The following is a 14,295-nucleotide window of genomic DNA, read 5'->3' as shown; positions in this document are numbered from 1 at the left end:
CAATCATATGAGACACTCTGTATCAAATTTGTTGTATTTGTAACAGTGGCAGCAACAATAGTACAAAAGGTCGTTTTCAGTCATACAGCATCACAAACATAATCAAGGAAATTACTGATCTGGGGTATGTTCGCCTCAGTCCTCTGTGATTAACAAAAAATTGTCCAAAGCAAACCTGGCTGTAATTCTATATCAAACCATATAAACGAGCTACGAGAGACCCGTTTCTCTTTGATACGTATCCAGCCCCCTTCATATTAGCTGAGCACCTCACAATCTTTGATGCCTTTATCCTCACACGCTCCTGGGAGGTAGGGTGGTGCTATTATACAGAGGGGAAATAGAGGCACAAAGAGGCTAAAAGACTTGCCAAAGGTCACACAACAGGAAGTCTGTGGCAGACCAGGGACTTGACCCCAAGGGGCCTAACCATTGGGCCATCTTGCCTTTCTCCAGGTCACCGTTGGAGGGTGGCCGCCCTGTGGCACCTGCAGGCGGCTCTGTGTGCCCAGTGGGGAGGCCCCCAGCCTGAGTATCCCCTGTTTGGAGCCTGCCCGGCCCAGCCTCAAGGTGCGGGTGCTGCTCCCCCTTGGGTGCTGCTCCCACCCGAGGCTCACCCAGCGAGACCAGAATTCCATAGTTGTACTTCATCACCTCCTGCTACAGCTCCTTCCGCTGCTCTCGGGAGAAGTGCACCGAGACATCACCAAATGTCACTGGGACCTGCACTCACAAACCCGACCCACTCAGCCCCAGCCCTGCATGCCAAGCAGAAGTGTGTCCTGAATGGTGTTGGCTTAAATACCCACGATGGGTGCCGCAGAAGAGCCCAGAGAGACAGACACAAGTTATTGAACTCCCCTGTGCCTCAGTTTCCTCACCTGTAAGGGGTGGGAGGGGGGATAAGAAGACTCATCCAAAGGGATGCTGGGAGCTTTACCTAAAGCCCTTTCAGTGCCTCAAATGCTGCAGAAGTGCAAAATATTACCCATCAGGGAGCACCCGTGTTAGTCTGTAGCCACAAAAACAATGAGGAGGCTGGTGGCACCCTGAAGACTAACAGATGTATTTGGGCACAAGCCTTCGTGGGTAAAACCCCACTTCTTCAGATGCACGGAGTGAAAATATCTGCTGGGTGTTTTGGGTCTGTAAGGATTGTTCCAAGGTCCCACTCCCAACGTCCACCAGGGGGCGGCCTATCCTCGCCCTGGGAGCGGGATGTTCTAGGGAGCGCGCAAGCATCGTGCGTGTCTCTTCCCCGCTCGCCTCCCCGGCTAACCAATGGGAGGGGGCTTCCTCCTGCCTGCACTGCCCAGGACTCAGAGCTGCTGCAGCGTGTGTGGGAGACAGGAAACCAGAGCCAGCCTGAATGCAGCTGGGGGCCCAGGGGCTCCTGCTGCTGCAGAGATTCTGGCAGGCTGGGGCTGCTGAGAAGGTGGAAGGAAAATGTCTGAAAGGGTTTCTATCTTGCAGGTAGGGGAAATGCATCTTCGGACTCTAGGCTTGGCCTCTTCCCTTGTGCTTGGCAGGTGATGCTGCAGCATGAAAACAGCAAACAGGGCGCTGGGTCTTCCCTCCTTCGGCCTCTGCACTGTGCATGACAATAATAATATTACTAATAATTAATAATTACAAAAATTGCTGCCCTCCAGCTATAGCTTTGTTAACTGCATCCACATTCATGTTTTAAACACCAACCACGGGGAACCCTGTGCGATTGGTTTCAGAAATAAGGAGAGACCAGCCTTCACTGTAATGTAAGCCCGTTTTTAAACTCAGCAATCCCAGAATGAAATCCAGTCATTTTAAAAACCGACACGATAAATGTCATGAACAGAATGGGGGCGGGGGGATAAGCAATGCTCTCATTTGATGTATTGAACAATGCTTCAGTGCGGGCAAAAATAATTTGCAAATATGTCATATGGCCCAATCCTGCTGTCCTCACTCAGGCAAAACTCCCAGTGACTTCAGTGGGTTTCAGCTGGGCAAAGAGAGTGCAAGATCAGCCCCCAAAGTGACCAGGTAAAACCCTGGATGCTAAATGGGGATACTCTATCCTCATCAGGGGGGTGCTCTGTTTGATTCTGCAGCCCTTTGCTCCCCACAGATCCCCACCAAATTCTCACAGTCCTCACCGGGGCAGCCATTTCAAGAGGCAGAAGCAGGAAGCTGAAATTTTTAATTGGTCTGCTCGAATACACAAATAGTGCTCAGAGCTTTTATTAAATTGGGAAAACTTGCACCAAGTGTGACCTGGGATGTTGACTCTAGGTGCGGATTGGTCAGGACTTGCACCAAGCTTGAATGAGATAGGCTGAGTATTTGATGCAATGTCCGATTGGCCAAATGCTAAACATGGCTTTGGTGAGGAATTGACTTCAGGAATCATCAGGTGATTTGATAAATTCCCCACCTGTCTTGTCCCTGGTGCATGCATGGTAAATTGAAAATGGTGCGCACCTTTGCTGCGAGATCGCTGTGTAACGTTAGTACACTGTGTAAAATGTCTGTGATCATCCGTGATTTACAATGTCATTTTATAGCAAATCATTGATCGCCACTTTAAAAACACATGCAAAATTATTGTGCACATTTATGTGGAGGCTCCTGGGTGTTTGTTTTTTGCATAAGACTTAATAATATAACACTTGTGACAGCTACCATGAGTACCCTGGTGATGAGCCCTGCACCTGCCTAGATAAATAGAACACTTTAGTTAGGTATCAGAGGGGTAGCCGTGTTAGTCTGCATCTGTAAAAGCAGCAAAGAATCCTGTGGCACCTTATAGACTAACAGACGTTTTGGAGCATGAGCTTTCGTGGGTGAATACCCACTTCCTCAGATGCATGTAGTGGAAATTTCCAGGGGCAGGTATATATATGCTAGCAAGCAAGCTAGAGATAACGAGGTCAGTTCAATCAGGGAGGATGAGGCCCTGTTCTAGCAGTTGAGGTGTGAAAACCAAGAGAGGAGAAACTGGTTCTGTAGTTGGCAAGCCATTCACAGTCTTTGTTCAATCCTGAGCTGATGGTGTCAAATTTGCAGATGAACTGAAGCTCAGCAGTTTCTCTTTGAAGTCTGGTCCTGAAGTTTTTTTGCTGCAGGATGGCCACCTTAAGATCTGCTATAGTGTGGCCAGGGAGGTTGAAGTGCTCTCCTACAGGTTTTTGTATATTGCCATTCCTAATGTCTGATTTGTGTCCATTTATCCTTTTCCATAGAGACTGTCCAGTTTGGCCGATGTACATAGCAGAGGGGCATTGCTGGCATATGATGGCATATATTACATTGGTGGATGTGCAGGTGAATGAACCAGTGATGGTGTGGCTGATCTGGTTAGGTCCTGTGATGGTGTCGCTGGTGTAGATATGTGGGCAGAGTTGGCATCGAGGTTTGTTGAATGGATTGGTTCCTGAGCTAGAATTATTATGGTGCGGTGTGCAGTTACTGGTGAGAATATGTTTCAGGTTGGCAGGTTGTCTGTGGGCAAGGACTGGCCTGCCACCCAAGGCCTGTGAAAGTGTGGGATCATTGTCCAGGATGGGTTGTAGATCCTTGATGATGCGTTGGAGGGGTTTTAGCTGGGGGCTGTATGTGATGGCCAGTGGAGTCCTGTTGGTTTCTTTCTTGGGTTTGTCTTGCAGTAGGAGGCTTCTGGGTACACATCTGGCTCTGTTGATCTGTTTCCTTATTTCCTCGTGCAGGTATTGTAGTTTTGAGAATGCTTGGTGGAGATTTTGTAGGTGTTGGTCTCTGTCTGAGGGGTTAGAGCAGATGCGGTTGTACCTCATTGCTTGGCTGTAGACAATGGATCGTGTGATGTGCCCGGGATGGAAGCTGGAGGCATGAAGGTAGGCATAGCGGTCGGTAGGTTTTCGATATAGGGTGGTGTTAATGTGACCATCACTTATTTGCACCGTGGTGTCAAGAAAGTGGACCTCCCGTGTAGATTGGTCCAGGCTGAGGTTGATGGTGGGGTGGAAGCTGTTGAAATCGTGGTGGAATTTTTCGAGTCTCCTTCCCATGGGTCCAGATGATGAAGATGTCATCAATGGAGCGTAGGTAGAGAAGGGGCGTGAGTGGACAAGAGCTGAGGAAGCGTTGTTCCAGGTCGGCCATAAAGATATTGGCATATTGTGGGGCCATGCGGGTGCCCATAGCAGTGCCACTGATCTGGAGAGATATATTGTCATCAAATTTGAAATAGTTGTGTGTAAGTATAAAGGCACAGAGCTCAGCAGCCAGTTGTGCTGTGGCATCATCAGGGATAGTGTTCCTGACAGCTTGTATTCCATCTGTGTGTGGTATGTTTGTGTAGAGAGCCTCTACATCCACGGTGGCTAGGATGGTATTTTCTGGGAGGTGACCAATGCATTGTAGTTTCCTCAGGAAATCAGTGATGTCACGGACATAGCTGGGAGTGCTGGTGGCATAGGGTCTGAGTAGAGAGTCCATATATCCAGACAGTCCTTCAGTGAGAGTGCCAATGCCCGAGATGATGGGGCGTCCAGGATTTCCGGGTTTGTGGATCTTGGGCAGTAGATAGAATAACCCTGGTCGGGGCTCTAGGGGTATGTTGATTTCTTCTGGTGTTAGTGTAGGGAGTGTCCTGAGTAGATGCTGTAGTTTCTTAGTGTATTCCTCAGTGGGATCTGAGGGAAGTGGCCTGTAGAATTTGGTATTGGAGAGTTGTCTGGCGGCCTCCTTTTGGTAGTCAGACCTGTTCATGATGACAACGGCACCTCCTTTATCAGCCTTTTTGATGATAATGTCAGGGTGGTTTCTGAGGCTGTGGATGGCATTGCGTTCTGCACGACTTAGTTTGTGAGGCAAGCGATGTTGTTGTTCCACGATTTCTGCCTGTGCACGCCGGCGGAAGCATTCAATGTATAGGTCCAGACTGTCATTTCGACCCTCAGGAGGAGTCCATGTGGAGTTCTTCTTCTTGTGCTGTTGGTGGGAGGGCACCCGTGTATCAGTGCACTGTTCAGTGTTGTCCTGGAAGTATTCTTTGAGTTGGAGACGGCGAAAGTAGGCTTCCAGATCGCCACAGAACTGTATCATGTTGGTGGGGGTGGCAGGGCAGAAAGAGAGTCCCCGAGATAGGACAGACTTTTCTTCTGGGCTGAGTGTGTAGCTGGACAGATTGACGATATTGCTGGGTGGGTTAGTTAGGTTTGGGAAGGCATTTCTTTGTTCTCTCTCTAAAACATGCATCACTCTCCAGCACCAGTCCAAACCACTCCAGTTGACAGTAGCGATACTGCAGTGTTTGGGGAAATGACTCTTCAATGTGGTGTCTTTTGAGAGGTAAATTCTTTTAAAACAATTATAACAATTTCTTCGGGTGTTTTTCCCCCTGAAACTTCAGGTCTGATCTCAGTCAAAGCTGGAGGAGTAATGAAAATAATGTGTTCATTTTATTCAGCTAACATGTTCATGGCAGGCTCCTTTTTGTATATGTTCATTATTTGCCCAGCTTCACAAATAGGATGAATGCCGGTGAGAATTGTCAAATAATTTTTAAAAAATTCATCAAATAAAATCAAATGTTGGAGAGAGCTCGAATCTCAACCGAAAGGCAAAGGAAGAAAAGAGAACAAATGAACTCTGCTGGTGTTTGACTGATGGAGGGGGGAAAGGATACTTTTCCTGCGATTAGAAAACCAAACCCCATATTTCTTCCTCCTCCTCCTAATCATGCAAAAAGGCGGAACGTAAAGGGCCATGTTTTCTTCTTGGTTCTGCTGTTGAAATCCATGTTGAGCTGCGACCGCGGTACATATGAATAATAATTTCCTGTGATTTCAGGTCCGAGTGTCATTTGCCGATGTCTCAGTCAGTTTCACTCGGGAGGAGTGGGAGATCTTGGCAGAATGGCAGAAGGAGCTGTACTGGGACGTGATGAGAGAGAACTATGAGATACTGATATCACTGGGTAAGTGACTGTATGTTAATGGGGAGCTGTCACATCTGAATGGCTTTGAGAGTTTTTCCCCTCCTTTTAATCTTCTAATGAAGGGTGTGGACTTGGCAGCCCTGGAAATGGAAGGCAGTGTCTCCTAGTGGATAGAGCCGTGGATTAGGGCTCAGGAGATCTGGGTCCTAGTCCTGGCTCTGCCACTGGCCTGCTGTTTGACCTTGGGCAACTCACTTCACCTCTCTGTGCCTCAGTTTCCCTATTTGTAAAATGCAAAGCACTTCCCAGAGGAGATCACTATCATTAGCCCAATGATATTGATCTTTTTTTGTTGAAGCGCTTTGAGATCTACTAGTGGAAAAAAACCTATGAGCTAGGTCTTGTTTATCTACAAAGCAGGGGAGCAGCAGCAGTGCCTGCTTCTCACATTCTGTTCCAGTGCTGTCCCACCTTTCCAGCGTGAAAACATTCTGGACCAAAGGGGAGTCGCTGTCCATGGTCTAGTCAATCTGATGAGACCACCCGTCAGAGCCACTTGGTGGCAGTTGTGCTGACAGCTTTTTGTGATTGCCGTGTTGGGAACTGGGATTCCCACCTTGTTTCACACTGGTGTCTTGAAGATTTTTGGTTTTGCATAAATGAGGGGCCACTTCTGTAAATAACCCTCAGTGTTCATCTATTTTGCCTTTAAATGTTACCGTCTTACAGAATGGAGTTCCCTCTTGTTAACACTAACAATTTTGTTCTTGGTTTTCATAAAAGTGCCTAAAATTGATACTTTAGCATTGGCCACTTATTCCCAGAAATAGCTTCCAGATGAGTGGGCTTAGCTAACCCCCCGCCTCATTTTCGGCCCTGCAGACTCAACCTAGCTTCTGAAAAACCAGGCTGTGTTTTTTCTGCGAGCCATAAAGATCCTGAAATAGGGATTTAACTGGTAATTTTGTTGGGAATCCATGAGGCAGAATGAGGTGCAGCTTTTCTTGCCTGTATGTACAATCTATTAGCTCTTCAGGGCTGACAGTGGTAAAACAGCCAGAGGGACTCATTGCCACAAGATATCATTAAGGCCAAACACTTGGCCAGTTTCAAAAAAGGACTGGGTGTTTATATGGATAGTGAGAATTTGCTGTAACACCAGACAAAGGTTTAAAAAGCAGTTTGGAAGGAACAGAAACCCTCATGCTTCAAGGCTGTAGCCTGCCTTTAACTGAGGAAGGGACTTTAAGAAAAAATTTTCCCCTGTGGGCAGGTTATTCCAGCAGTGCCTAGTGCAGGGTGTGTCTCACCTTGTACTGTGGCTGGTGTGGGCTGCTGTTTGGAAAGAAGGTCCTGGACTAGGCGATCTGATCCCATCCAGCAATTGCTATGCTCCTTGTAAAGGGCTCCACTCACCGCAGATGCACCTACTTGTGGCTAGGTCTGGGAATCAGCTTTCACCCTGTCTGGTGCCTGTGTCCTCGGCTGCTCGCATGTGGTCCCTCCCTCTCTTCGCGCCTGGAAGTGCTCCCCCTGTGTAACTCGGCCCTGAAGACACCCCACTGGACAGTCTCCCCTTTGCGGGGTACCTAGGTCCCACTGGACAAAGCTGTCCAGATGCTGCCTAAGATGGTCTCTGTTCCATCTCTAGGTCCTGTGCCACTGCCCAGTGGTTGGTAGGGGAACCTGGGCCCCCCTCCAGCTCCAGGTTCCGGTGCAAGGACCCTCTGACTAGCAGTCCAGGGCTGCTCAGTCTCAGTCCCTGTCGGCATTTCCCTGGCCTCCTTCCTACCCCACTTCTCTATCTCCTGGTCTGTCTCTGGGTAGAGCTTCCTCTGCTGCCATGACTACTTCTCCCCTCTCAGCCACTTGTCAGACTCCTAGTCCAGGGCAGGAAAGCAGACACGGAGGCCAAGTGAAGCCTCTCAAAGCCACAGAGGGAGTCTAGGTCAGAGCCGGGATTAGCGCTCAGGAAGGCCTGCGTCTCAACCCACTAGGAGGCACCTCTCTCCTGGGAAGCGGTGGAAAGCCCACATATGTATGAAGGGCTCAGGAAGGTTTGATGTACAGCCCTTAGCAGAAGGATATGACTGCTGCGAGCCAGCTCTGATGATTTCTGATTGTTTGTTTGTAACATGCAGGTGGTGATATGCCAAAACCTGCCCTCCTGCTGCTGATGGAGGAAGGAGGAAAGCCCCATGCAGAGGAGGACTCTGCCCGGGAGGCCCTGGCCCCCATGTCCATGGGTAAGTACGGGAAATGATGGCAAGAGAAAAGAAACGTCCCTGAGCAAAGGAGAGCTGGCTGAAATTCTTCACACCCAAAGCTTCTGTTGTGGAAATGGGGCCTTGTTTTGGGAGTGAAAAATCTTCTTGAAAAACTGACGTTACAGAACAATTACTGACATTTATTGTGCTCCAGGCTTCTGGTGCATGACAAAAATTAGAAACTGGTGTGTTGCTAACAATTTCAGTTAATTTTGAAAAAACAAAACATGGGGCAGTTTTGAACCCTACGGAAAGGAAACCAGCTAGAAATTTGTAGCAAAACTGTGATTTCCACTTTTTAAACCAGCTCTGTTTTAAGTGGGAAACCTGCATAAAAGCTTCCTTTTCACAGGCAGCTCAGTGTGGTTCTGTCAGCAAAACAGCCAGGACCTGCAATAGGCCCAGCTTATTATGGTATGGACGCTGGGATTAGTGACCTCAGGCACAATACGTGGTTGTGTCTCCGCTGAATAAGTATCACCTTTCTCTTCGCTTCATAGATTCCGAGGCCAGAAGGGGCCCCTGTGATCATCCAGTTTGCCCTCCTGCATGACACAGGGCAGGGAACTTCCCCAAAATAAACATCCCATCTTGATTTAAAAATTGTTAGTGATGGAGAATCCACCATGGCACTTGGTAAATTGTTCCAGTGGTTAATTACTCTTGCTAGCTCCCTGCTTCACATATGGGCTCTTTCGGAGTTCAGGGGCATGTCTTAGTTTCAGATTCATGTGACTAGGAATTCCTAAGAGAATTAAATCGAGCCAAGAAATGCAGGGGGAGCTTTGCTCTGCCGTATGCCTAATGAGATGGGTGTTGTTTCCTTCCAGTTGCTCAATGCCTGAATGCAAATGGAAAGGTGAAACTGGAGGACAGTGAAGTTGAAATCCAAATCTCTGAGCGTCTCCCTTTGTCTGTGGAGGAAAGGCCTGTTTCCTGGGGCTCGGAGAACAACGCTTCACCTTTGGGTGGTCAGCTGCACACGGCCCCCCAGACTGCTCTTGGCGATGTCGCTGGTAAAGCTCCCAATGTCCTCACTAAGTGCAAGATAGAGCCCTTCGGGGAGGTGGAAATTCCTCCTTCCCGTTGTGATGGCAGTTTGCGATGGCAGCACCAGGCCGACAGCCCCGCCCCGCAGGAGGCTCGCTGCCGTGCGAAGGAAGAGATTGAAGGAGATGGTGGCTATGGAATGGGTTTCAGTGCTCAGCAGTACCAGAGCGCCCCCAGAGAAGAGGCAGAGGCGCCTCCATGCACCAAATATGATGAAAGCTACAGCCCATGGCTGGGCGCCGCCGGCTGCCAGAGGACTCGTGTGGGAGCAGATCCGTCCAGCGGCAGCGAAGAGCAGAGTGTTGTCATCTGCAAGACTGAGATAATGGATGACCTCCAGGTTCACGTAGTGGAGGAGCCTTACCCGAGCGAGTCCCCGGCCGGCGAGCAGCAGCGAGATCAGCAAAGAGAACGGCTCCTGTGGTGCTCCACGTGCGACAGAGACTTCCTGTGCCGCTCAGACCTGGTGAGGCACTGCCGAGTGCACAGCAGCGAGCGGCCGTACCGCTGCAACCGCTGTAGCAAGGGCTTCCGGCGGCGCTCGCACCTCAACGAGCACCTGCGCACACACACGGGCGAGAAGCCCTTCCGGTGCAGCCTCTGCCCCCAGCGCTTCAGCCGGCGCTCCACCCTCAACAAGCACCAGGAGATCCATGCCAAGGAGCGGCCCCGGAGGCACGCCGAGCGCCCCAGGGAGCCAGCCTGGCAGAACGACCTGCCAAAGCCGCGCCGGGCCTGCAAGGTGGACAAGGCCTACCCGAGTGGGAGGGGGCATGCGACCTTCACCACGCTGGGGCCCGTGGCCCAGCACAAGAGGACACACGCCAAGGGGAAGCCCTTTTCTTGTGGCGTCTGCGGCAAGAGCTTCAGCACGCGCTGCTACGCCGCCAAGCACGAGCGTGCCCACCTGGAGGCGTGGCCCTACCCCTGCGCCCTGGGCCCCGAGAGCTTCACCGGGCAGCAGGCCCTGGCCAGGTGCCAGCGGGCGCCCAGCAGCGAGAAGCCCTTCCCCTGCGGCTTGTGCGGCCGGTGGTTCCGCCGGCGCTCCCATCTCAGCGACCACCTGCGCACGCACACCGGCGAGAAGCCCTTCCCTTGCCATTTGTGCCCCAAGCGCTTCACCCGGCGCTCCACCCTCAACAAGCACCAGGAGACCCACACGCGGCCAGGCCTGCGCGCCGCCCGGGACAGGGACCCCCTCCACAAGCTGCCCCGCCACAGTCACCCAGCGGCCAAGCCCTACCCCTGCGGTAGGTGCCACAAGAGCTTTAGCACCCGGGCCTATGCCCTGCGGCACGAGAGGTCTCACACCAAGGAGAGGCTGGATCTGCCTGGCGCGGGCGACCAGAGCTTTGGCAGGCAGACTTGCACCGTCAAGCAGGAGACTGGCTCCCAGGGAGAGGAGCTGTGTTGGCCCCAGGGCCACAGGAACGGGGTCTGGTCACAACCACTTGCCTTCAAGGAGAGGCTGTTCCCAGGGGCGAGCGTCCTGGGGCGAGCGCCGGAGCATCCGCCTGCTCCTGCCAAGGACAAAGCCTACCCCTGCCCCCTCTGCCCCCAGAGTTTCAGGAGCCTGCTGGCTTTGAAGAGGCACCAGCCAAGCCACACAGAGGAGAAGCCCTTCTCCTGCAGCCTGTGCCACAAGCAGTTCCGCCGGCGCTCCTACCTCAGCGTCCACCGGCGGGTGCACCTGGAGAACGGCCCCTACCAGTGCGCCCTCTGCGAGAAACACTTCATCTTCAAGTGCGACTTCGTCAAGCATTACGGCTTCCACACGGGCGAGCGGCCCTACCCCTGCAGCTGCTGCGCCCGCAGCTTCCGCAAGCAATCACACCTCACCGAGCATCTCCGCATCCACACCGGCGAGAAGCCTTTCCCCTGCGAACTGTGTGACAAGCGCTTCGGCCGCCGCTCCACGCTGACCAAGCACCAGCAGATCCACACCCGGTGTGCACCCCTCTGCTGCACCGACTGCTAGAAAACCTTCACTGTGGAGCTGGGTGTTTATCATGCACCAGAAAATGCACGGTAGGGCGGCCGCACTCACTGTGTGACTCCGTTTCCAGAAGCACGGAATACCTGCATGAGCCAGCCGCTGATCTGTAGCCAGCTGCTGCACGGGACAGGGAGTCACTCCAAAGGCCAGCTTTGCTGACTGCCAAAGTGGAGAAGGGCTCTAGTCAAGTGTTGGGTGTCTCCCCCTTAAAAAATGCGCTAGGGTTATTCTCATGACTGCAGTGGACAAAGAATCGGCATGGAAAGCTTTGCTTGGATCATACAGCAGGCTGGAGGTTATGTAAAACATAAGAGAAATTATTTAGATGCATGCGCTAGTTGTTATGCCTCTGGGTGAGTCCCCAGCAGTGGGGATTGAACCTGGGATATCTGGATATCAACAGGAGCCTCTCTCCTGCTTGGGCTAAAAGACTCAGCTGTTTAGGGCTAAGAACATAAGAACGGCCATGCTGGATCAGACCAGTGGTCCATCTAGCCCAGTATCCTGTCTGCCAACAGTGGCCAATGCCAGGTGCCCCAGAGGGAATGACCAGAACACGGCAATCATGAAGTGATCCATCCCGTCATCTACTCCCAGCTTCTGGCAGACAGAGGCTAGGGAGACTCAGAGCCTGGGATGGCATCCCTGACTATCTGAGCTAATAGCCATTGATGGACCTATCCTCCATCAACTTATCTAGTTCTTTTTCTGAATCCTGTTACACGTTTAGCCTTCAGAACATCCTCGGGAAAAGAGTTCCACAGGTTGACTGTGCGTTGTGTGAGAAAGTATGTCCTTATGTTTGTTTTAAACCTGCTGCCTATTCATTTTATTGGGTGACCCCTAGTTCTTGTGTTATGAGGAGTAAATAACATGTCCTTATTCGCTTTCTACACACCAGTCAGGATTTTATAGACCTTTATCATATCCCCCCTTAGTCATCTCCTTCCCAAACTGAAAAGTCCCAGTTTTATTCTGTCCTTATATGGAAGCTGTTTCAGACCCCTAATGTTTCTTGTTGCCCTTCTCTGTATCTTTTCCAATTCCAATACATCTTTTTTGAGATGAGGTGACCAGATCTTCACACAATATTCAAGATGTGAGCAAACCATGGATTTACATAGAGGCTGTTTGATATTTTCTCTTATTCTCTATTCTCCTCCTATTGCCAGTCTGTGCGGTTTTTAGACTGCCACTGCACATTGAGCAGATGTTTTCAAAGAACTATCCATGATGACGCCAAGATCTTTCTTTATACATCATTTTTTATGTAGGGTTGGGATTATGTTTTCCAATGTGCATTACTTTGCATTTTATCAGCATTAAATTTCATATGCCATTTGTTGCCCAGTCACCCAGTTTTGAGACCCCTTTGTAACTCTTCGCAGTCTGCTTTAGACTTAACTACCTCAAATAATTTTGTAGTGTTTGCTTATTTTGCCACCTCACTGTTTACCCGTTTATCCAGATCACTTATGAATATGTTGAATAGGACTGGTCCCAATACAGACCCCTGTGGGACACCATTATTTTCCTCTTGCCATTGTGAAAACTGACCATTTATTCTTACCCTTTGTTTTCTGTCTTTTAACCAGTTACTGATCCATGAGAGGACCTTCCCTCTTATCCCATGAGAGCTTACTTTGCTTAAGAGCCTTTGGTGAGGGACTCATCAAAAGCTTTCTGAAAATCTAAGTACACTATATTCCAATGGATCACCCTTGTCTGCATGTTTGGTGACCCCACTCAAAGAATTCCAATAGATTGGTGAGGCATGATTTTCCTTTACAAAAGCTATTTTGACTCTTCCCTCAACAAACCATGTTCATCTATTGTCAGATAATTCTGTTGTTTACTACAGTTTCAACCAATTTGCCTGGTCCTGAAGTTAGGCTTACTGGCCTGTAATTGCCGGGGTCACCTCTGGAACTTTAAAAAAAAAGTTGTTTACACGTCTACATGTACAGCCGTGTGAAGAGTACAGGTACTATGCCTGTAGCTGCATGCTGCAGTGAAAGGCTCTGGCAGGGGGAAGCAGCAGAACACTACACTGCTAAAAATAGCAGTGTAGATTTGGGAGGTGCTGCTTGGGTGTGCAGAGACCTGTGTCGGGTGAATATGCCCTAGAGTTCAGGTGCATAGGGGATGCTACTCACCTAAACCGTGTCTTACTGTCTACACTGCTGCTTATGCCGGTGCCAGGGGGTGTGCAGCATTTGGACTTTACCTATTGCCAAAAGTGTAGACGTAGTCTTAGCCACCACAGTAGCAGGCTCATCAGCCTCTATTTGTGGCCTAGCCCCCACTAGAGGGGGACAGAGCACTGCCGTGAGTGGTTGCAGCTTACATTTTAAAGGGTGTTTTCTCACCTGGGGCTGAGACTCCCTCCGCTCTCATACGCTAAGCTTGGTCACGCCAGGTCTGTACTTGGACGGGGGACCAGCTGCTGAAGGCGGGATGGGAATTCGAAATGTGACTCTTCCACGTGAGTTGGTGCTAAACCCAGGGCCAGGCATGGTGCTAAGGGGCATAGTGCTTCTGGAGGTGCTGACATTTGGCCGAGATGTAAGACCGGGGTCCACCACTTGTCCTCATTAAAGATCTCCTGAAATGTGTCCAGAGTGCTATCCTGGCCCGATCCCATCTCTGGTAACAGCATTCAGCTAACCTGGAAATCTGTCCCCACTCTTTCAGTCTGATGGGATATTCTTCCTGCTCTGCCGTGTTACCGCATGTAGTTGAACTGTTGCCATGTTCGACCCCAGAGGCAGCTGCATATCAGTGGTAGAGTCGAGGATTAATTTCCAGTATATATAGTTGAAGACTGCAAAGAACGAGACGTGCAAGATATTATCACTAATGTCTAGCTCTGGCCTCCCACAAGAGACATGTACCCATAGGCTAGGGGAAGGCGTTCTAGTAAATGCAGCCTGGTATCAGAGTGTAGCTGACTGGGTATCTGGGTGGCCAACAGGTGTGTGGTGCGCAGCATCCAGCCTCCGCAATACAGACCTCCTCTTGCTTCTGGTTCAGCCACCTATTTAAAGACTGATGGTTTTTACTGTAGGTAACAAGAGTGA

The 14,295-nt window shown here is 50.3% G+C and overlaps 2 protein-coding genes across 2 annotated transcripts in view; one reads left to right on the top strand and one right to left on the bottom strand.

The window, feature by feature from the left end:
* LOC127046007 (uncharacterized) overlaps positions 1-14,295 on the bottom strand; it is a 50,387-nt gene that overhangs the window by 16,144 nt on the left and 19,948 nt on the right. Inside the window, exons 7-10 of the mRNA XM_050942906.1 lie at positions 11,012-11,137; positions 10,174-10,354; positions 9,683-9,954; positions 9,166-9,536 (exon numbers count right to left, since the gene is read on the bottom strand). Of these exons, the coding sequence (XP_050798863.1) occupies positions 9,166-9,536; positions 9,683-9,954; positions 10,174-10,354; positions 11,012-11,137 (950 nt within the window). The remainder of the gene's footprint in view (positions 1-9,165; positions 9,537-9,682; positions 9,955-10,173; positions 10,355-11,011; positions 11,138-14,295) is intronic.
* On the top strand, positions 1,396-13,591 carry LOC127045827 (zinc finger protein 135-like). The gene is made up of 4 exons (XM_050942497.1): positions 1,396-1,473; positions 5,815-5,941; positions 8,044-8,148; positions 9,000-13,591. Exons 1-4 carry the CDS (start codon positions 1,447-1,449, stop codon positions 11,195-11,197), a joined length of 2,457 nt encoding a protein of 818 aa, XP_050798454.1. The 5' UTR covers positions 1,396-1,446; the 3' UTR covers positions 11,198-13,591.

The sequence above is a fragment of the Gopherus flavomarginatus genome, chromosome 2 (assembly GCF_025201925.1).
Source record: "Gopherus flavomarginatus isolate rGopFla2 chromosome 2, rGopFla2.mat.asm, whole genome shotgun sequence".
Lineage (NCBI taxonomy): Eukaryota > Metazoa > Chordata > Testudines > Testudinidae > Gopherus > Gopherus flavomarginatus.
The sequence above is the reverse complement of the archived record's forward strand: the minus strand, read 5'-3'. Positions and strand labels throughout refer to the sequence as shown.